At 43.6% G+C, this 24,662-nt stretch overlaps 1 protein-coding gene across 1 annotated transcript; it reads right to left on the reverse strand.

Moving 5' to 3' along the window:
• Positions 1 to 2,230: 2,230 nt before the first annotated feature.
• On the reverse strand, positions 2,231 to 23,671 carry LRP3 (LDL receptor related protein 3). Its single transcript, XM_042877088.1, has 7 exons — positions 23,588 to 23,671; positions 19,980 to 20,027; positions 13,710 to 13,848; positions 6,619 to 6,827; positions 5,256 to 6,342; positions 4,395 to 4,527; positions 2,231 to 3,512 (listed from the first exon to the last, which is right to left on the reverse strand). Exons 1-7 carry the CDS (start codon positions 23,655 to 23,657, stop codon positions 2,709 to 2,711), a joined length of 2,490 nt encoding a protein of 829 aa, XP_042733022.1. The 5' UTR covers positions 23,658 to 23,671; the 3' UTR covers positions 2,231 to 2,708.
• Between the last annotated feature and the right edge of the window lie 991 nt (positions 23,672 to 24,662).

A 24,662-nucleotide genomic window follows, 5' to 3' on the forward strand; every position in this document is an offset into this window, starting at 1 on the left:
GGTGGAGAAAGGAGGGGCAGACATATACTAAGGCAGACTCTGAGTTTTCCATCAAGTGTCAACATTTCAACACATTTGTTTGTACCCACAGCACACATGCACACGTTTCTTCTGCAAAAGTGACTCTTGCCTCCAAGGAATGGACTAGGGGAGCTAGGAGAGAATATTCCATTGCAGAATACAAAACATAGGTGTTTACAAAAGCACCAGGCTTGTATGTCTCATTTATGCAAGGCTGTAAATTCCAGCAGTGATGGCTGTGAGTATTTCTGTACACTTCAAGCATCAAATTTTCATTAACCTGGATGTTTGTCAGTTTCTAAATATAAATCCTTCTCACTGAAATTTCTGCTGAGTTACCAAATGGATCAGTACACAAAATATGCATTATATATGTAAGAAATTATGTTGTTACATCTTAAAAGAAAATACAGTTCAGGGTTGTTCCCACAATATAGAGTAATTTAAAGTATATATTTCAACTCTAACATTTCAACATATTTTAACTTCAAGAGCCTTACAGTGATGATAATTTAAGGCATAGTACGATCAAAATTATTTTTCTATAGTAATACATTTCTGTAAGAGAATTAAATAAACACTTATTCTGAAGATCCTTCATATCATCACAATATTAACCCTGGAACAATCCTCCTCCCCACTAAGATTAGGCTTACTGTTTTACAAATAAAACTACTAAGTATTTAAAGTTACCTCTGGGAAAAAAAGATGACACTAAAACTTGCAGCCTTCGATGCAAACAATCTGGCAGCATGATGACTACAGTACACAGCAAAGGTGGAATGCATTTAAAATGTTTATAAATGCTATGAAATTAACATCTTTCAAAGCTTCATTTTCCTTGATGAAATGAATTCTGATCACAAAAGCACTTGAGAAGAAATGAGTGAGTAGTACTTACTTAATGTAACTATGACTCTTGCTCATTATGCATTTTGCTACAATCCTTTCTATGCTCTTACAGACTTTGAATCTTCCGCCTCTGGAAAACACACTATGAAACCAATTTGCAACTGAAATCAAAAAAGTAATTTCAAAGTTATTCCTTCACATTACATTTCAGTAAAGCAAAAGTCTTAATGCTTATTTTTTTAAAGCACTCCCACAGGAAGTCCTAGAGGAAGATTCAGGGCATATACAGTCCATTAAAAAACATCTCAGACACTTCAATGTGAACTGTTCACTGCAAAAGCCTGCAAAAACACCCCACTTCAAGTCCACCCCAGCTTTACAAGCTGGAGTTACCAGTTAATAACTTCAGGCAAGTTGAATTCCTACAGCATTAAACAGCATCAGAGCACTTGGATACTTACAGAGGAACAGCTGAGATAACTTCTTTGTTAATTTCTGTACGTAGCATTCCAGTTTGTTACTGCCTCACCAGAGGGCCAAAACAGAGCTCCTCAAAGGGCGGGGGGAAGCCTGGCCCACGCTATTTCATGGCACCATCCTACCAGCAGCAGGGCCAAACTATCAGACCATAACCAGCTGTGACTGCACCAGGTCATTCCTGCTTCAGTAATATCCACCTTCTTTCAGGTAAATATCTTGCTTGCTTCTAATTGCACTCTAAATTAAAAAAAAAAAAAAAAACACAAAAAGGCACCAGTTTAAAGCAGTATACAATTCACACAGTGTCAGCTTTGAAACTGGCACTGTCCTACTTCAGTTCTTAACAGAAGGTAAAAGCAAACCCCTATAACTGACTAGAAAAACAAGTTTCAAAAAGCTGCACCTAGATAGCAGATTTACGAGAAAGCTTGTGAAGTAGATTTTATTACAAAATAAAGAATCCAATCCCGACAGTTACCAAGTGCTCAGTGCTTCCTATTGCAGCTAGCTGTGAAGTCTCAGAAACCTTCAGAGCACAACCAAAGAGGTGTAATCATAAAAGTCCCTGAAATCAGAAGGGAGGAGAGGAAAAAGGGTAGGAAGACAGCAAGCGATTCTTCAACCTTTGCTACATCCCTTTGAAAAGAGTAACATATGACAACTGAAAAATATTGTTGCAAATGGGGTTCAATGCATTTCACTTGTACTGAACATTGCTGATCTCTTAATACAAAGCCATAGCAGACAGGAATGTTCTGCATACTCTATATAGAAACTTTGGTTCTAGTGGATGTTTCAAGATCTATATGGCCATCAAAACATTTCTGAAGGGAGCAAAGGAAGCAAGCTACTTCTAGAAATAGGGAACAACAAAGGATTTTATTTCCTCTCAAAAATTTTAATGATATTATTAAATTTTAGTTAAATAATGATGCCTAAAAGGACAATGTTATTTCTCGACTGGTACTCACAGTCACAACTGGTGCCTGCTCCAAGTTCCAACAGTGTTAATTTCTGTAAGACCACTTGAAAAAGTAAAGAAATACCAACTCCCTGAATGGAAAGTAAATAAAGCATAGAAGAAATAAACAGTGGAGATGCCTCCCAACTACAGTGACATATTCTTGCTCTCTGAGCCCCTGACATCACATACTGGCCTACTTCTGCCCCCACTGGAGTTTCAGGAATAGCAACAAAGAAAAACTTGTCCCATTTAGTCCTGTGCTGTACTCCTGGGGATTAAAGCACACCAGTTTTGATGGACAATCTGAGAGCAGAAACCACCTAAAATCAAAGTGCACAGTCATATAAACAATGAAGTTACAAAGTTTACAGGGTCAAAACAAAAGCTTCTACTAGCAAACAAGTAAAGACTCATCATCACTTGTACTGATTTCAGAGAGGGGAGCAGAGGACTCTAACATTGGCACTTCCACAGAATGGCAACAAGCCGCATGAATACCCAAAGGCTCCTCCCGATGGGAGCCAGGGCAACACCGGCTTTGTCCATCCACTTGGATATGAACATTCAAGGGGCTATCTGAATAAGCAGACTCCCACTTTAAGGGTAACCTACATGGCTCTTCACTTGGTGGATGACTTCTACTTAAATTATTGCCCTCTAGGACAGTCCTCCTGGGTGCTGACCCTCCATGGATCGCTTCTGTGACACTTTCAGACAAAGGATCTCTGAAAGACTTTCCTGAATCCACTTTATTGGGCTGCTTGAGCTCGCTGCCCGAGGTCTCAGCACCTACAGATTTATCAGCGTGTCCAGACTCAGGCTCTGCTTGCGCAGCAGTGCAAGTGTTCTCTAAGACATTCGAAGGCGATGGCTCTGTGATTTCAGTCTCCGGCTGCAAGGTGCTACATCCAGCTTCTTGCAGGTCACTGGCGTGGGCGTCTGCCTCTAAAGTAGGTCCTTCAGGTGAAGGTGGAGAACTCCTGACAGTCCCATCAGCGCGGTTGATGATTCCATCACCCAACGTCGTCTGCGAAGTGCGGGCAGGTGTCAGGAGCGGGATCTGTCCTCTCACCCGAGGTCTGTGGAAGAGTCTGTTCCAGAGTCGGCCAAGGCGCCGCCGAGACGAGCTTCGTCGTGACGAGTGACGTCTCATCTGCCTCCTCATGGCTGTTCGGATGTTCTGCAGCACGGAGGCCTGTCACACAGAGGCAACCGATTTAGCACACACTCAAAAGACTTCTCCCATAGCTCATTCACTAAGATCTCCATTTTAAGAGAATCCTCCTCATTAAACTTGTACTTTCTAATGAACTACTAAGAATGTCAAAGCTAGCTCTGTCTCTACCAAAACATTCTCCACTGAAACGTTTCCTTAATGAATTTAATTTCTTCTTGTTTGCCCAGCAAGATGCTTCCCACTTGCTATCAGATCACCACCAAAGAACAGGCTGCAGACCACCAAGTCCTCTGCCAACAGAAATAGCAGAGGATTCTCAAACCCTGGTAACAGTGGAGAAAGGCAAACATAGTACTGCTGCACCTGAGTAACAAGCTTCGAGTGCTTTATCACACTTGGAACTGCATCACAGTGGGATAATTTTAACAGTTTGTGAGAGACTTTTGAGAACTCAACAGTAAAACATCAATATGACTTAATGGCTTCCCAGTGTAATGTATTTGTAAATAAAAATTAATTCTAGAGTTTCCCAAAAATACTGTTAGAGACCTACTTTCTTATCACCTCAGACATTCACAGTTTCAGCTTGGAAAGCTCCTTTTCTTTTTTTTTAATTTACTTTCTCTATCTCTGTTCATTCTGTCTTGACATACAGTAAAACAGCAAGTTTTTCTCACTGCTGATCCCTAGCAAATATATTTAATGTGTTCAAAACTACCCACAGCACCAAGATACATGACTATGATTCTACAGCTCAAAGTAAAACATACATATTTCAGTAAGAGCATTTCCATACAGTTAGCAGAGCTTCTCTGCTACTGACAGAACACAGTTCCAGACCAGTTCTATCTTATAGCAGTCCGCCTGCTACTAGGTTCATCAGCACTCATGTCACCATACTTGTGATGCATTGTACACAGGGAAGTCTTCAACTGGGGGGATCAGTCCTTGTGCAATCAGCTGCCCATAGGAAGGTGGAGCTTCCCGACGCACAAATTCTGCCTCAAGTCGTGTCATCTGGGTCTCAAATGCTCTGGGAACAGAACCACAGTAGGAAAAAAAACAGAAGAGAAGTTACAGTCAGTTTGTCCTGCCTCCTCTCACGTTAACGCACAGACACAGAGCAGAGGGCTTCAAACTAGCAGCAAAAAGGCAAATCTTTACCAGTGCTCTGTGCAAAACCTTATCAGGATGCTAAAATTAATAAAAGGAACAATAGTAACAGTGAATCAAATCAGAAAACCCAGTCTGAGTTTGGACTCCGTAGTAACTGCATATTTTCCAATAAGCCAACTTACATCAATAAAGGCATTAATTTGTTCTGCTTATTTTTGGAAAATACAGCATGAAGCACTGCAACAAGCACACATCATGGACAGGCTTGGTGCATATGACAAGAGACAGGCACCAGGAAGTCCCTTCTGACTCTCTCCAAAAGGGCACAACCACAGTCGCACAAACATACAAAGCACAGGCAAAGAAAGGAAATTTCTCAAAATAGTTTTGATATTTGTTAGATTCAGGTCTGGCAGGCTACACAAGAGATGCGTATTTTCCACAGATCATAGAAGACCTGACATTTCCCCTACTTCTGAAAATCTCAACTACTCTTCTCTAAGCCTAATGCAGTGAGTACTACTTAACATATTTCACAGTATTTTCTGAATTCTTTGTTAAACAATTTACTTTTTTTCCTCCTTTAATCAAAGAAATATGCAGTCAGTTACTAAAGAATCATAAAACCAAGATGTTTCTATGTACCTGTATTCTCTAGTCCTCAGGGAATATAATTTAAATGCACAACCCAGTGCTATCACCAGCAGCAGGCCACACACGAGACTCCCGATTAGAGCAGCCGTGATGACCTTCCTGGGAACAATCACCAGGCAGTTGTGCTCATCGCTTCCATCCTGGCAGTCTTCTTGACCATCACAGCGCCAAGTCTCAAAGATACACAGATTTGTCCCACAATGGAAATTCCCTGGCTGGCAAGTAAAGCAGTTTTTTTCATCTGAGCCATCTGGGCAGTTCTTTTGGTTATTACAGCGGTCAAGTATTGAGTAGCAAAGCCCACTATTTCCTTCACATGGATATTCATTCTTCTGGCAAGCTGGACAGTTCTCCTCATCTTTGCCATTTGGACAGTGCCACCAGCCATCACAATGTTGCTTATCCGTGAAACACTCCTCATCACTTCCACAGGGGTGTTCCCAAGGAAGACAATAGCCTTTCACCTGGTAGGTTGCATTGAATCCATGGCCAGTGCTCTTTGAGCGAGCATGATACGAGACTGTGAGCTGGCCCTTTGATGACTCCACGCTCACTGGATGCCTATTGTTGTGAAACGAAAATGTTTGCAGTAATTTATCGCCTCTCTCTTCAATGCCATCATACACCTTTACGTAGTCATTGTAGCCTAACTGCAAATCAAGCTGCAACAGAACATGTCGATTATCTTGTGTATCCACATACCACGTGCAACGAAGGTCTGATTTGCTGTGATCAGCACGGAATAAGTCTGGGGAAGCAAAAGATCCATAAAAATTACCCAGCCTTTTGCCACAGGAAAGATCAGGACAATTATCTTCATCTGAACCATCGCTGCAGTCTTTAACTGAATTACACCTCAGCTCGTTCATCAAGCACTTGGTGGAGCGGGCTACACTGCACTGGAATGTTCCTGAGGGACAGATGCTGGACGGAGGCTCTGTTGGAGGAACAGTGCAGTTTCTCTCATCTGAGCTATCCCCACACTCGTCCATGGAATTACATTTCCAAGTACTGGGAATACACTTTCCATTTGCACAATGGAATTCATCTGACTGGCATGCAGCCTGGCCGATCTTTCCTGTGAAAGAGGACAAGCAGAAAAAAGTCAGTATCAAAACTTTTGTAACCATCCAATGTCACATTTTAATGTCTACCCTCTCTGTGTGTCACAAGTCAATAGTCAGGCCAGTATACTTCAAGAAAACCAGTAAAAAGCTAACTGGAAAAAGTATCAGTGTTACCACGCTAACACTTAATAAGCAAGACTGGTCCCATGACTCTCATCAACAAATACTCCTGTCTTCAAGTTTTACTAGAGTGCTTAAGCAAAGCCAACAAAATTGCAAGGTTTTACCTCTAATATAAGAAAGGCGAAATCCCTGAGACTGTCCTGAGCTTGATGCATCTGAGTGAAAAAATATCCAAACATGATCCCTTGCAGAGATGAAAGATGGAGGTATGGAAGATCCGCATACTTTGTACTCCTCTCTCTTGGAAGATGGGCCAATCATCAACCAATCTACTGCACATTTCTGAGATTCTTCTAAATCAAAGTTCTTAAAACTGTTAAGAACAAAAGAAAACACAAGTAACAAAAGACATTTATCTGGAACAGTTAAACAGTGAAAAAACAGAATGTAGCAGTTGAGTTTCTGCACAAGCAGTGCTGACATAAAGAGATCACATTCAAAGATAATGAAACATCTCCAGTATCTTGCATACACATAAACATTGCATTCAAATTCTCCCAATTTGGAAAAGCACTCATCTCACTGGCATAAACAGTATGCCAAGCAGCTCCAAAATCTGAAAGAATGCATCTCTTATTCAGAGCCTGTAGGCAAAACTACTTCCTAAAACACAGACCTGAGTAAAAGAAAAAATAGCAAAGAACATTATGTGGAAGCATAAAAAATTATTTCAACAATCTTTTCCGACCTTAGAAGCTATTAAAAGATGGCATGAGATTAGAAGCTATTGTATCAGAGTAAGAACAATAGGAAGCAATACAAAGAACCCTAAGGGGACAAAGAAGCAAGACAAAAATCAGTTTTTCAAGCCAGGGATAAGCAGGGAGAGGACAAGATGAGAACAGCAAGAAAGGAAATGGAACATGAAGTCTCTCTAACTGTATGATTATTTAGTTCAAAGAATAACACATTCCCTTTCCGGGAACGCAAATGCAGAGCAAACGAGCTTATAACCTTTCACCATCAAACATCCAGCTCTCGTGCTGACCCAGGGCCAATGGCTATTCCATAGCATCTTACCCAGTGCAAAGAGGTGTTCCAACAGCTGCTGAACACTGAACACAGCCAAATAATACTCCCTAAACTGGAGCTCAGAACCACACTGGGTGTTTGTTCACGCTCTGATGAAACACATTGCATTTGCTTTCAGTAATCTGCAGTAAGGGAGAAGCTTACTGTGAAAGGGCACACTGTCCAAGACACTTAGAACCGTACTGTGTTCTTCTTTACATACCTCAGCTACACACAATTAACTTGGTAACAGTCACTGCATACTCCACACAAACACCTGAACAGAAAAGTCATAGAGACTGAAAAGCTGCTATGAAGTAGGAATCTCCTTCCACAAAGGACTTCTCAGAAACACAGAGGAAGAACTATCTGAAAAAGATAAATGGAAGATAATTTTCTGACACCATGGTGTACTTACAAAAGGCTGTAAAAGCCTGCCAGATCTTGCCCTTTGAAGGTGAAAGGGAAAGAGCAGCAACTTTGTAAACCAGCCAATTCATTTTAGAGCAGTTCAAGCCTACACACACCCCAGAGTTCTGCCAAATGTACTGACTTGAAACATTTTTTTGCAGTTTTCATGAAGAGAATGAAAAATAAGAGCCACCAGGATGTTAAATTAAAATGGAAATTAAAACGTGATCAGCAACTTGTTGGATACAAATATGCCCCCCTCCTCTTTTCTAATTCTTTTTCTCCTATTATGTTCCACATATCATTCCAGCTAGGAAGAATTCTTCCACAGTACCCACTTCCTTCCTATGTAAGCAATTTCATCAAGCTTTAAAAAACAGCTTATTTTGCAAGGGAGTCTTAAGTGAATCTGAAGTCAAAATAAAAAACCTCAAGTATCAACCAGGCAAAGAATTTCTGTCCCAGGTGTTCTACAAAAACTTCCTAATGACCAAGTGTACAAAGAGGCACTACAGCACGAAAAGGAGTTACATGAAGCAGCTATGAAACTGCCAGCACCCACGGAAAGTCTGAGACGGCACTACTGAGCTTCCACATTGGTTCCACTTTCTTTTTCTTAGCTACCAGGCACCACGAAGAGTTTCTATCATCTACTTGGAAAATTATTTGTAGAGTTTTCTTGTCAGAAAGAATTTTTATGGAAATCATTGGAAGTAACTATTTGCCCAACAACATTTGTAACAAAAGGGAACAGTCACTAAACCCAGTAATGGAAGCTCAGAACTTGGGAGTGGAGGAGGGGGAAATAACCAGAAAAACCCTTGCTCGTGTGAAACAATGAGATCATTTACTACATCTTTTAACTCACTTCTATGGAGATTTCAGATGTACCAAGAACAATCTTACAGAGCTGAGCAATTTGTTCTCCTACCCTGCCAGCTCCCAGCACTGCAGCCAAGTCTCAAAGCTCACACATTTTCCCCACTGCACTCACGCTTGGTTCACAAACTCTTCTGCAAATGAGCAATCTACCCTGTATTTGTAGATAATTATCAATAATTACCTCTATTTGCATATTCAGAATATTATACTGCTAATAAAGAGCAAAGAGGAGATACGAATGAAGAAGAAAGTTTAGTCCCACCTTTTAAAGCAGAAACATACAGACGTAACTGATTTTCCTGAGTACTGGCTGTGGATCTGAGATTCAGAACAGAGTCCCACATTCTCCATCCAGAAGCACAAGTGTTGGGCACAAAGCCATCCAAGCACACAAGCGGTGAGGCGGGATATATATGAAGAAGGTAGCACGTTTAACAGCCTCCCTGACAACACCAGCACACAATGCCTCGCTGCCATGCATGAGCTACTGAAACAACTGCCTCACTATTCAGTAAAGGAAGATAAAGAATACTGTCAAGAACAAACTCCTTGTTTTCTCAGAAGCAAGAAGCACCTCAACCACATGCTGGCACCTGAAAGTTTGAAACACACCGAATAAACACAAGTTCTCTGAAATATAAGTGTTCTAGTTTTGATGTGAAGTTTTATATACAGTAAATGCCAGAGCAATTATAAAATTCCTTCAGAGGGCAAAAGCAAAGTCAAAACAATTACATTCCATTTCATGCAGAGTATAACTGAAACACATTTTGCTTCGATTAAGGCACTGTATAACAACTCTCCACAAGCACCCTTTTACATTACACTGTTATCAATGGAAGCAAATTTTGTCCCATCTATATTGATAGTGACTTCACTTAAGACCAAAAATATCATATATTTGAGTGGACTGTCAGTCAATCTCAAACAAAAAAAAATTTACAACAAAATATGAAACAACACATATGCATACATATGCGTGTAGAAATACAGAAAACTGGTTTTCACTTTACAATCCATTTGCAACGAGGTTTTGTGCAAAAAGCTTCTGCCACATTGATCTGACATTAAATAGCCTACTGATTTATTTAACCTAGGAGTTCTGAATAGGGCATTCAACTTCTGCTGCTTCACTTCTTTCATCACCTGTAATTAGATCTAGTGTTGCTGTTGTAGTCTTCTGAAGAATAATTTAATTCTGCTACCCACAAAATAGAGCATGGGGACATTTGCTCATTCACTTGAACTTCCTCAAACAGGAATACAACTTTTTGTGCCAGAAGGATCAGCCCAGCAGCTGAGTGATTGATGGTACAGAGCGTAAGTAAGGGAGAACATCCCTTCTGCTGCTAATTCCTTTTAAAATAATAACAGTAATAGCATACAGAAGTACAATAATAGTCTATCAGGCACTGGGAGCATTCAAATCCCAAGTTCAGAACAATTCAGTGGGAACGGACAAATGTGGCACAGTCTGCTTCTACGGAATACTGCAGAAAGAAAAGGTAAAATCATCTCATTTTTCTTTGAAGGTACGTTACTGGAAACAGGTTACCTCCCACACTGAGCAGGACTCTGGGAACTTGCAAGGAATTACAGGACAGGTTGTGATCAGATCTAGCTTGTAACATTACTGAAATGAAACAACAGTAACTTACAACAACATTCACCTATTAACTGTTAAGTGTTTGCGAACTTCTGGATAGAACTTCACTAAACCAACTTGCCATAAATACTCATTTACACTCTGTAACTAAGATAAAAAGCAGACTACCCGCAAAACTAATCCATAGCAGAGATTTTTGGCATCTGCACCAGAGAGCAGTAGCTACTAGGAAAAAAAAAAAGTACTTGTATAAATAATGTGGGGAATTCCTTACAACCTCTACGTAGTTGAAGCACAAGCAAATACAGATTAAAGCTGGGAAAAGCATTCTTAACTGTAAAAAGATAAACATGGGATGACCATGAATATGAACAAGAATGGTTAAATGCTTCAGACCCAGCAGTTGTAAAACCTGAATGAAAGTAAGAATTTAAAAAATGTCCACCTTGGCCCTCCAAAGTCATTAAATTTGGAGAATAAATATCATGGGTAAATTAGGAGAGTACAGTCCCAAAATAAATCAGAGAGGCCAATTAAGCAAGAGAAGTTACTTCTATTTGCCAGCCTCTCACAGCAAGTGCAGACTGCAAACAACTGATGACTGAATTGGCTCATTAAAAGCTTTTGTTTACTCACTGGAGCACAAGGACCTGAAGTCAGGAAAGCTCTATTCTACTCCCCACTTCCAAGCACCAACCCTGCAACCTTAGGCAGGAGATATGGCTGGTTTTTCAAAAGCACAAGAAACTTAATTAAATACATGGCTATTATAAGTTTTTCCAATTAATGTCAAATTCTGAATCACCATGTTCAGCAAATACAGTATCAAACGGCCCCTTGAATTTGTCCATAAATACATGCCAGAAAGTCTTGACACGAACACGCCTCGGCTTTACTCAAAATCTCAATCTCAGCTGGCACCTTGGCATTTTTTTTCCCAAACCAATGACACAGATCACTGAAGTGAAAGCTGGCGAGGCCTCCCCAGTTAATACAGAACGTGAGAAGGTCACTACGGAAATAATTTCTCAACGCTCGTATCTTGAATTCTGATCATGGAGAACATTTTACTCTCAGTCTCATTAATTCCTATAATAAAATGCAATTATTCATACTGTCCCCACATCAGGGCCAATTGCAACAATCAGATAACAGCAACTGATAAAGAATCTTTTAAAAAAAAAAAAAGATATTTTCATCAGATTGGTGGAAACAAATACACCCTGTTAAGGATGGTGCAAAAAAGCAGTTAAAGGGTATGACATCCCTATTACAGGACTTACACGTGGTCTTCTATGAAAATAAGACCTAAACAGAGAGGAATTCAGACAAAAAAAAAAAAAGTTTCCGAAACAATAACTTACTAATTATCTGAACAACAAGTGACACAATATAATCCTGGAAAACAGTGGCTACATGTGTTCCCAGGTCTCAACAGCACGATCCTATCAGAAATAAAAACTTGAAAGAAAGGATGGAAACGTGCAAAACTAATAAGGACCTGTTATTCTTGCTAATAAGCAAGAAAAACATACTTCTCATTCTTGTGAAGATTCTCCCAGGGATTTCTAAAAAGTAAACTACAGAGCAAAACAGTGGAGACGTGAGGATATGAGACAATCAACACAACCGTGAAAGGTAGATGCCAAAACCAAGCTTCTAAAGGACACATCCACAGGAGACAGGACACAACATCCACGTGTAGATCTGCATACTGCTCTATTAAAAGCTGCTGAATAATGAGCTTATTAAAAAAATGACCACTGACTGCATGTTTTAGAAATCAAAACCACTTTCAGTTGCAATTTTATCCTTCAGTGACTCCTGCTGTATCCCAAATATGCTACTTATATAACATTGCTGTCATACCATCAATGAGAATCCAAGATCAAGGCAAATGTTTTCTGTATGACATAACACAAAGAAGGTGGTATCTTCTGTTTTGTGAACCTGTTAAAAACTAGATCTCACCCTAAGAATTATTTTTTATTTTCTTTGGAATATTTTCTATGCCCCCGTCAGCACACAGCTATGACAAGAAGCATTCCCCACTGTTAAGAAGAAAAAATGTTTTTATTTGAGCCCTGTTTTCCAGTTTCCTAGGCTGGCATGACATAGGCAAAGTCAGCTGCTGCTTTTACATCTTTGGCATTAAGACTGCTACAATATTCTAAAGAAATCCTCTGATGCTGTAACATTTTGTATTTCCTACACTGGAGTGAATCATTTCAAGGACATTTATAGTCAGAAACGTAGCACTACAACACGTCTGCTACCCACAAGGCAAACTACTCCCTAGGATGTAAACACAGCTCCCATTGTTCACATGTGCAGAGGAGGGCAGGATATGGCTTTGTATCCAGTGGCAGAAAACAAACTCATCAGAAAGAAATCTTTCAAAACTATTGCTAATGCACACATTCAAGCTGTGTACACATTATTACTGGTTTCCTCATCTCACTTTCCTTCAATTCTTTACCCTCTGTTAAATTCACACTTGCTAAAGAGATCCTAATTCTAACTAGGAGCTCTGAGACTTTTCAGAGCATAAACTGCAGCACTATTCTCCAGAGCCAAGTCCTCTCTCTCATTTATATGCTTTCTCAGAGCTTCCAACAATCTCTGCTTTGAAATAAACTCTGCAAGTCCAATACAATTTAATGGGGTTGAAAAGCATGTTTCTATTTATGGTGCTTAAATGTTGGCAGGTATCTACTTCCTTACGTTTGATGAGTAGATCCTATTTTGAACTAGGAATGGTGGAGCCCTTCTATTATTCCATCTGTGTCAGATTTGTTTTTAATTGCTGAGCATCTGCAGCTGAAGAGGTTTGTAGTCCTTTTAAGCAGCTGAGCAAAGAATGAGCAGATGGCATCAAATAAAAAAAAAAAAGCACTAAAGAAAAAACAAACAAAAAACCTTTCCCAGGTTTGCTTTTTTCTTTTTTTAAACAAGCAGTTCCTGGTTTGAGAAGGATACTGCAATTATTCAAGAGAAATTAATCAAATTTACAGGTATTACGAAGACAAAAATATCAACAGACTACAAATGACTTGAATATAAACAGATGTCAGAGGTAACTTACAGAAACAAGATAGCAGAACAATTCTAAAATGGAGGTGCCCAACCTGCAACCCATGCTCCAGTATGACCAAGTTTGCTGTCCATCTATTCAGCCACTTGGTAGCTCTGGCAAACAGTTCAACATTGTTACATCAGATCGCAACATACAGCTTCATTTCAGCAAAGCAACCAATCATCCCCACAGAATATCACAAACCATACCTAATTGTTATCATGTCTCCACGATCTCCTTGAATGTACCAGCTGCAGTTTACTGCTGGAGGATAGTTTCGTGGCCAGGAAGGGCTGTAGATGACGCCCCGTCTCTCTGTGTGCTGTTCGAGTTCTCCACTGCAAGCAACTGTTAATAAGAGGGAAAAAATATTGTTAATGCTTCACCTAATCAACAACTCACGTTAGCTACAAGAGCTTTCATCAATTTCTGGGGGTTGCAGACAGATGGGAGTCAACAGTTTCATCCTCTTATTGCTTTCTTCCCTGCCCAGTTTTTAATTAAGGCACCCACCTGAACTGCAGGTAAGCATAACCTGCATTTCAATGCAGGATCAATCAATAACCTTGTATGAATTTACCGAAGGCTACAATCAATATCACCGCACAGATCTGCAAGAGAGGATGTAATGCAGAAATCCTCTTTACCAGCTGCCCAAAGCTGGCTGTGACTCTCACCAACTGGAAAAGATCCATATTCAGTGCAAAGCACCTAGAAGCCCATTTTGCTACAACCTGTTCCTGGATACGTTCCTTCTCCTAACCGGATGACAGACCTGCAGAGTGTCATGGTTAAACCAACAAAAGAAGACAAAAAGTTAACTGGACTTCGATGTCAAATGTTTTCACTGAAAATTCCTGAGTACTTTAAATTCCTCCTGATAACAGATTAAAATTTTGCAGAAAGGGAAAGCTCAGTATTTTCAAAGTCTTTTCAGAGCTTCCTATGGAAAGCTGCAGGCCAATCAAAGCTGCATCAGATAGTTATAATTTGTAATTAAGCAATTCAAAAATGGCAGTGAGCTGCTCCAAGGACAAGTGGGAAAGCTGTTCTGCTGGGAAGATGTACTCTCAGCAGACTACAAGAGAGGAAATTCTCTGTAATGCAAAAGCTGTTCTGAACGCTCTCCAAATATATATTTAAAATTATTTCTAAATCAGCTGACTATCTGGAGCACGCCTTCTGGATTACAGCTGAACATTCCCATTGTTACAGGTTTCATTCTTCCCAGTTTATAATGAAGGGGAAAAAAAAAAAAAAAAGGATGTCTGCACTTTAAGGTAAGTATGCTCTGATGTACATCACAGACTTGCAGCATTGCTTGCACGCAGGCACAAATGCATCATTTTGGGTTCAGAGCCAGGACAGCATCAGCTGCACAAGGATGGGCAAGGTCCCAGCAAAGCCACACGGATGCAGGCACTGCAGGGCTGCCCTCAGAGCCTGGCCTGCAGCATCCCCTGGAAAGCCGGTGCTGGAGCTCACCCATTTGCCCACAGCAAGCATTTCTCAAGCGAGAGCCACGTGAATACAAAGCACGAGGTGAGCAACTTACCTGAGGCAAAACAGAAAGAGCCATTATTTTTACCCTCCAAACAGGGCGTTTCACTGAAATACATGTATGCAATTCCTACTAGTTTCAAAGAGCACAAAAACTTCCCAAACACATAAACACAAGTAAACATCTATTTTCCAAGCAAGTATTTTGCAGTGAAGTGGTTATAAAAATACAAGAAAACCTTTGTTAGCACATGTCTAAAAACAGAGAGGCTCCACACTGGGCACTGACAGCTACAGGAACAAGAAAGCAAATGTAAGACTACAGTACTTGTCAGCTTGGGCTCTCAAGATGTTTCATTACACACACCAAAGCAGCCTACCCAGGCCTTGAGATGTGCCCCTCCACACATCTATCACTGCACACACATCCCACAGCAGCAAGGGAGGACACAAAGCGAGCAGCAGTGCAAGAGGAACTGGGAAGTGCATGTCCTACCGCTGAGTTACTGAAACTTCTCAACGGGAGGGAAACAAAGTGCACACAGAACAAACACAGCACGCAGCACTATCCAGAGGCTTTCTGCAGAGCCTCGCAAAGGTTTCTGTTCCCCTTGTACCAACTTTTGCTCTGGATTAATATGCTGTGTTGACAATAAATACAGCAGCACAGAGAGCAAAACCAGCTCTCACACAAAGCTGGTTAGAGCTCATATTCTGAGGAGTCCCAGAATCCCTGCTGAATCCCTACAAGCACCTTCACTCACATTCATTGCTGCAGTTTAGCAGAGAATTTCCCCAATACTTTCACCTGAGTGCTAGGAAATATTTACAAAAACCTGACCAAAGGCTATGTGACACCTCCCTGATTTCTGAAGTAAGGTCACTAGCAGGTTTTCTTTTCCAGCAACAGTTTCCCAAGTCTTAGCAGCGAACGTGATGCAATGTGACAAGTTTCTCAGTGAGAAACACCTTTCCTTATTAACACTGCACATCTGCCACAAACATGGGACAAGGAACAAGAACGGACAAAGGAAGAAGATTTTTGATTTTAACAGAATGATGGTTGCTGTGAAAATCTGAGGTAAGGGCTGTGCTAAATGTTACTTATGGCAGCCCAGGTGGCCATGGCCATTGTTTCTCAATACCCCGCAGCAGTCTACACTCCTGCCATAAAACAAACATTTCAGACTCACCTCATTCAGAATTAAAAGGAGAATTAATTTTTCTCTCACAATTAATCACTCTTACAGGGACTGCTCAACTAACAGGCTGCTAACCTTATTACCATTGCCAAAACATACGTACACTATTTTAAGGGTATGTGCATAGCCCCCTGAGCCCACGGCGGAAATCTGGAAGGGGACACACACACAAAACTCCTATCTCGTCTACCCAAACCTCACTCTAATTGCCAGGTGCTTTAGACACCCTTCATTTCTTGTCAGTGCTCATTACTATGGCACTTGCAATTGACCAACAGATCTCCTTCCTAATGATTGTCTTCCCCTGTGCACTGACTGCTGCGTAGCAGTGAAGGTGAAGTCTTCAAACACTGCTTCTGAGCAGCTGTTCTTTCACCTGCATAAATGACAACTTCATTTTGAAAGAAAAACCCACACTAAACAGAAAAACCACGAGGGCACACTGCCATACCATACTGTTGGGGTTTCAGTGCTGACAAAGGGGCCTCAATTCCCTTCCTAGTTCCTGTGTGAATTTTGCAGAACCACAAACCCACATGCAGTGCTGTGATACTAAGCTGGGCTTCAGCACAACACTGAGTATGTATCAACCTTAAGGAAATACAAGCCTTCTCAAATTGCCAAAACATCCTAAAGGAAAAGGGAAGTCTCTAAATAGCAAGGCATGCTTCTGGATGAAGAAGGTCTTATAAGCAACAGTGCATAAGAAGAGTAGTGACAACTTTTCTGCAACAACTCTTTGTGCTTTTGCACACAAACACAGAAGCAAAGTGAAAACTCAATTTACAAAACACCCAAAATGGCTTACATTTTCCACATTCTGGATGTTTGATCATTAAAAAGCAAGAGAATATCAATCCCTGTACAAGCAAACCAACCCAACAAAATCTTACTGAGGTGATATTTTTTGTTGTTGTTTAACAAATTCTGAAGATAAACAACAATTAATCTTTTATAGATTTTTTTTTTTTTAAAGTATCATTTCAATGTTAGAAGTGGTTTGAGTTTAGAGTTTTCATCAAGAAGGATGAGAGAGCTGGGTTTTTCAGCCTGGAGGAGAGAAGGCAGCAAGGAGACATCACTGCAGCCTTCCAGTATTTAAAAAGGCATTATAAACAGGAGGGAATCAGCTTTTTACTTGGGTAGACAGTGATACAAGGGGGAATGGTTTTAAGCTCGAGGAGGGAAGGTTTAGATTGGATGTCAGGAGGAAGTTCTTCACAGAGAGAGTAGTGAGGTGCTGAAACAGGCTGCTCAGAGAGGCTGTGGACGTCCCATCCCTGGAGGTGTTCAAGATCAGCTAGGATGGGGCCCTGGCAACCTGGTCTAGTACCTGAACTGGAGGTTGGTGGCCCTGCCTGTGGCAGAGGGGTTGGAATTTGGTAATCTTTGGGATCCCTTCCAACCCAAACCACTCTTATGATCCCACAGTAAGATGAAAAATCTTAATATGAGGCTCTTTCAGTAATGATCAAATGGATTTCTTATACTGCAAACAGCAGTAAATTTCTCCCTCCAGTTAAATACGCCACTAATTCTTGCTACTAAAAGCTTCCAAGAAATTTTCCAAAACATTACACAGAAGGTACTAGTCCTATTCTTTGCAAGAGCAACTACAACAGATACCACACTTCACCAGAGGACAGCACAGCTTGTTTTGGGGTTACTAAGCTGTGCAGGAATAAATAGGGTGAGAGCAGAGACAAGGGAAGTGGTGGAGTCACCATCCTGGAGGTGTTAAAGAAAAGGACAGGTGCAGCATGGACAGACACAGGTTAGTGGGCATGGAGGGATGGACTGCTGGTTGGATTGTGGCCTTTTCCAACATTCATGACTCTATTCCATGAAATTTTTAGATGATCCCAGCAGAAGATCAACCCTGCATCTTTGCACCCTTCTGTAACAGGGAGTACACCTCAACCATCTGCTCCAGACTAAGAGAAGCCACAAGGAGCTTTCTCTCAAGACTTCATGTTTAGCAAAATATGCCTTCTTAACAGCTACCTCAGGGCTGGCAGAACACTCTCTCCTCAGTTCTCTAACTGCTCCCTCAAGGAGTGCTCTCACACACTGCTTAGCACAGACCCCTCATGCCTGTAGTCTGAAGGCTCTCCCTGGTTTTATCCACCACACAGCCAGCTGCTGCTCCCCCAGCACCAGCACACACACAGCTCGCTGACCCTGCAGAACCTGAGCACTCTGTGGGACCAAGAAGCAGAACCTGCTCTACTGAGGCAGGGGAAGAGCACATGGTGGGAGAACTTCTCCCTTTCAGCAGAGACAGCTTTGATGGCTTGAAGTGTACGAATACAGCTGAGAAGGTGGCTTGACCTGTGATCTCCAGAAATTTTTATTTCTGCCACTGCGAGCTTTATGAAGAGAAACCCCACAACACCTTTCTGTAAAGATATGTCTGTAATAGATGCTTCGTAAGGATACGTTTGGGACAGCAACCGCCCCCCTCCACTTTTATTATGGCTGCTAAGGAACACCTCCTTCAAGAGGGTTCTCAGCAGAGTTATCTGCCTTGCAACTGCACTACCCTTACCTGTTATCTTCCAGCACACAGGAAAACAAGATATGAACTGCATTATGGCAATGACCTTTTATGATCATTTTTCACACTGCTCCAGTTACTATGTCAGGATTCAGAGCAACTCAAAGCTGTATCAGAGCAAGAAATCATGAAGGCTACAGTATTACAAGGTTTTCCGAATGCTCGAAAGAATAAAAGTAAAATGTTACAACCCTGTTTCTAGCAAAAGGACAGCATTGGAAAAGAGCAGAGCCAGCAGGAAGAAGTGTTACGTATTTGAGGCTGAAGTAGTAGCAGCAATCTAGACTGTATAATTACGCAAGTTACACTTTGTAAACTTAAATACCATACAGGCAGGGGATGCCAAACCCCATCAGAAGCTAAGAACAATCCTGGCAGAACAGATCAAGACACAGATCACATTCTGGTCTTTTTCTAATAGAAGAATGGAAATATAGTATTGCAAACAACACACACCCCATGTGGTGCATCCAAGCTACCCTAAAATAAGCTTAAGGAAGTCATGTAATCATACAATTACTATCCTTTCCCAATTTAAATCTTCTCTCAAAACTCCATGTCGATTTGAATACTCAGACTCTCACATTAATCAAGCGACTGCCTTAGAATTATTTTTGTGTTTTCTCATTTCCATTTCTCCTGCCTCCCATATTTGGTTATTATGTTTTATTTAAGTTGTAGCCTCTTTAGGCTTAAAGTATGCCTACCAAAGTGACTGTGGATTGAAAGGCACAAGAGTACCCTTATCACTAAGAGGACTCTGATTATACTCCTCCAGTAACGTCAGTAAGCCACAGTACTACTACAGAGAAGGAAATTACACTAAGTGCCAGGACTCTGATTGCATTTCCACTCTAAGAATCAAAAGATGTTCTTAACATTCCGGTTTTAGCTCCTCTGGGAATGGGCCTCTGCCCCCAGCTTGATGTTCCCAGGCACATCTCCTAAACACAGATTTTCCCCCAAACATATCAGTACATACTGTGACCTTGGCCTCAAGCTTAAGATTTTTTTCCAACACAGAGACACTGTCTCAGAACACTGACGGAGTCCAATAACCATTCCAGCAAGATTTGAAAGTTCTAAGCTTCCTAAAATGTCACTGCTACCCTTTCTCAAGCAAAGGTCATACTGCTTTGCTTAAACAAGTCTTCAAACAGTAAAAGAACAGTAACAACTTCAAAACAACAATAAATATAAATAAGAAAAGTGTATCTTACCTAGTGAGGTAACAGCACTTTCTATTTTCCCAGTCAGAAAGAGATTCACTGTAAAGATAGAAAGAAAAAATGTTACCATAGGTTCCAGTGGCACAGTGAGGCAGTTCATAGTCTGCCGTTTCTAAGTGTTTGCTGCCATGTTTATATAAAGGTATTACAGTCTTCCAGTAAGAATTCTATTTATCTCCACTGAGAATTCACATGAATCAACTCTCAACTTTCAACAAACAATATCAGTTCAGCATCAATCAAATATGCTAACAAGAGAAACGACAACTCAGTTGTCTTTTGTGGGATTTTTTTTTTTAATTGGGGAAGACAGAAAAACAATCACACTACAACATCCACAATCACAGCTGGTCACTTTAACAGCTCAAATGTTGTAAAATAATTTATAAGGTTATCTTGAAATGCATCCTCGCTGAATAAAGCAGTTTGTTCCTATCAGGTAAATGTCACCTTGAAAACAAGCTGCAAAAGCAAACACAGTTAACTTGGCTAATCAACAGCAATGAAGTTTTTTAAAAAGCCTATTAGTGACATCAAAGCAAGATGAGATTTGCAGGGTGCCTGCAGTTCACATTTGCCTTCCAGGCGGGTCTTTAGATGCTCCCCACTTTCTCAGAAGTCTCCTCTCAGAGAATACACTGTTAGAACGATCTTTAAGAGGGGCCATCACCAACACTTTTTCCTGTGCTGTTGTTACTGCAGAGCTCAGTGTAGCACACACTTCCACTGGAGTTTCCTCGCAGATTCTTCAAGCCCTTTTCTGGTGATTACACTGCATTTCACTAACTGCTCTCATCTTAGCAGTGTTCTGTAACCTACAGTTTACTAATGACATGACAAACACTAAAGCAAATTAGAAAGGTTTAAAAGGTTACCAACACTTAATTCACAACACCCCAGCCAGGCACCCTGTTGGCTTAATTTTGCATGTGTTAAATCCAAAATCTTTCTATAGCCAATCTGCAGCAAGCGTTTAGAAAAAAAACACCATTAAAAAATGAACAATGGAAGAGGAACTGTCTGTGCTCCCAGCAGTGACTGGAAGCCACTGACAATTAGCACTATTTCTGTATCATGGAGGCATGCTGACTTCAGGCCCTTTTGTCTTAGCACCGTTAAAACATCGCAGGACAACAACCCTGGCTCCAACCACCTTCTGGCCTGACAGACCAGCACAAGGGAAAGAAGCTGCGGAACAGTGCAAGGGAAGGAGGGCAGCTGAGGAACAGCTGTAGCTTCAGAACAAACAGGCTCGAGCTACTCATTTGCACTCAAAAGTATCAATACTATGTTCAAGGGATGTTAATAGTGCTGATTTTATTACATAATTAACGCACAGCAGCATTTATTACACAACCAGGCCAAGGCACTGTGTAACCACACTGTGCCAGGGGCAGCTCCACACCTGAGCTGCACGATAGGTCCTGGCCCACAGCAACACTGTGACACAAAGTTCCCCCATGTGGCATTAAGCACCGCTGTTCCTGTAACCATAGTAATTCAGTCACACAGACTGAGAAGACATCAGCCAGCAATTAAGTCACAAATTGACAGATGTTATGAACATTAAAATATTTTGCTCCTAAGTATGTGAATGTACTCTGTCTAACAATAGGCAGAGTATCATCCTAACCAGGCTCTGTCACTGCCTTTCTGCACATGTCCTGCCTGAGTTTTCCCAACATGACAGAACAAGCTCCAAGCAGAGGTTCCTGAGAGGGGTCCTTCAGGAGGAACTTGCAGCAGGACAGGGCTAGAGGGAAGAAGCAGCACACATGGAGCTCCCAGCTCCATGTGACAGCTCAGCCAGCAGCCCTGAGCACAGCCAGGCAGACAGTGATGGGCAGCTCCGCACACCTGGCAAACAGAGCCCTCCCTACACAAACCTACTGGCTGGTACTGCAGCTCTCTCTCATTTCCAAGTTGCTCCATAACAAGCAGCCAGTAGTTGAGAACAGTTCTTCAGAACTGCCTCACATCAGATGCTTTCCTCAACATGGTCCCTCACTGTTCCCCACTCCCACCCAGGCCCTCAGATCAGAGCACTTGCCCTGATGCACTCCCAGGAGAGACACCAGCCCTGCTATTCTGGTTATTCATCCACTTTCTGCATTCTCCAGCATTTCTAAGGAACAAGGAATGAAACAGCCTCACCAAGAACAGCTGCCACAAAGCAGCTCCACACTGCGGCTCACAGCTGAAGTCAAACAGCCACAGGCGGCAGCAGTGTGTCTACAGAGACACGAAACCCCACAAACAGCCCTAGGAGAACAAAAAGTAAAAGCGGAGAAGGGCTGGAGAAGTGAGAAACAGGAACTGAAAGCAACGACAGACCGAAAGGCCAGGCAGGCAGGAAGTAACACACAATAACAGCTAAAGCACAGTGCTCTTGTGGGGTCTTCACTGCACAACAAGTGATAAGCTTCCCCCCTCCCCTGCTTGTTAACTTTCACTACTGTGCAAGGGACAGGCACAAAGCACTGCAGAGATTTACCAAACTTCCGACCTCATGCCACCTCCAGAGAAGGACACAAAGTGCTCTCGCTTGGACTCTGGAACTCGCATGATCTTCAGTGACAGTATTAGTCACTTTTAGAACAACTACACTATTTTTATTAAATAACAGAAGTTTTCACAAAGCTCTGACCAGGCCCCAAGAAAAATAAATGGCTGGAACTTATATTTTAGACTCAAGAGTCCAGCAGGCTCTGCCCTCATGCTGCACACACTTCTGGCAGCCCTTTATGTCTCTGCAATACAGCAGCGGCAGCAGGCAGAGATGTTTCAGCTGCTCTGAAGCTTACAGGGCTTTATGCACTGTATTTCATAGTTAACACAGAGATGTCTTTAGTCACCAGAGCAGTCTTTAACTTTCCACACTTTCCTGGGCAAGCGCTGACATTAAAAACTTCCACAGAAAGAGAATAAGCAGTACGGCCACTTCTGACAGTTTATGTAACTGATGCTGCCTATCAGTCGGCATTACCAAACACAAACCCGCTTTATCAGCAAGCAGCAGAGGGTTTCACACAGTTCCGCGGGCAGTACGTTTATCAGACAGCACTCAGAGCCCTCGAAAGAGCTGGGATCAGCCCAGCACAGGCCCCTGGGACAGGCAAGGGCCGGTAACCCCAACCGCCGGGCTGCCGGCTGCGGGCACAGGGCAGCACAAAGCCCCAAGGAAAAGTGCCTTCCCCCAGAAAAAGGGCTGCCCGCTATCGGCAGGGGACGCGCCTCCGCGCCGCCACAACCCGGCACCTGCCGCGGGAGGAGAGCGGAGCATCGGGGAACGCGTTCCCCCCCGGCCGCTCACAGCGGCGACGGGCGGTGTCGCGGTTCAACTCCTTGGGGCATCGCTGCCGTCCAAACTTTCTTTTTTTAAAGCTCCGCATGGGGTCACCGTACTAGACTCAACCCAGGAGCGAGACACGCGACCCGGACGGAACGCGGCTCGGCCCGCACAGCCCCGCCGGCCCGGCTCCCCCCAAAACGCCCGCAACGCGGCCCCGAGCCCGCCGTGCCGCGGAGGCCTCCGCAGGTGCCCGCATCCCGGCTCCGTGCCCGGACGTGCCCCGCGGGGAGCGGCCGCCGGCACTCACCCAGGCAGATGGCGGTGAGCGGCACCAGCGCGCCCTGCCGGAGCTCCGCCGCCGCCGCCGCCTTCTCCATGGCGGGTCGCCGCCACCTGCCCTTCGGCAAAGGGGGGAAGCGCTCGCTTCTACGCCCGCCCGCCGGCCCCCGCAGCCCGGGCGGCCGGCGGCGGGGCAGCCGCCTCCCGCCGCAGCCCCATGGCCGGGCCCGCGTTCACCGCTCCGGGGCAGGTGGAGGAAAACGGAGCGCAGCGCCGCCGCTCCACCGCCGCCGCCCCACGTGACGGCCCAGCCGCGCGGCTGCGGCGCTCGGGCCGGAGGACGAAGGGAGCGCCGCCCCGCTCCGCGCACACCTGGGGGCCGCCGGCAGGCGGAGCGCGGCCCGCGGCGGAAGGGAAGGCGAGGGCCGGGCCCTCCCGCGCGGCGCCGGGCGGGCGGCTTCCTGTCAGGCGCGGCCCGCTCCGCCGCGCGGCCATCGCGAACCCCGGGCCCCGCGGCGCCCCTCCGCCGGGCGGGCTGCGAGGAGCCCACGGGCCGTGGCGGGAGGCCGCGTCCGGCGCCGCCTTGCCCTCCGACCCCCCCTGCCGGGGGAAGCTGCCCCGCGGTGCCCGGCCAACCTCCCCCTGAGGATGGGGCCGGGGGCTGCAGCCGGGGCGTACGAGAGCGGTGCCGGATTTGCCTCTGCCGCGGTTCGCTCGAAGGAAACGGGGTAGGGTTTTTAAACGGGGCGGGGGGGCGGCAGCGGCCGTGCCCGGGGAACTCCCCCGGAGTCTCCGTGCCGGCCGCGGCGGGACGGCGGCATCCCCCAGTCACAGTGCGGGCTGCTCCCGGCGCGGCACTGCTAAGCGCTGCGCAGTGCCACGGGACAAAGCCACCGCGGAGGTTTACACCGAGCAGCAATAGAACAAAGTGAGCCGGGAACTTCAGGAGATAAACCTAAGGAAAAATGGAAGAACTTCCTGCAATGTACCAACTCCACCTGAAACATTCCTTGCCCTTCCTCTGTTCTCGAAGTGCCTCACTAACAGCTCCTCGCTCCACAAAGAGGTTCTCCCTCAGTGCTTGGCCATGCGCCTGCACCTCG

The sequence above is a fragment of the Lagopus leucura genome, unplaced genomic scaffold (genome assembly GCF_019238085.1).
Source record: "Lagopus leucura isolate 7727_CA_CO unplaced genomic scaffold, USGS_WTPT01 Super-Scaffold_100017, whole genome shotgun sequence".
Lineage (NCBI taxonomy): Eukaryota > Metazoa > Chordata > Aves > Galliformes > Phasianidae > Lagopus > Lagopus leucura.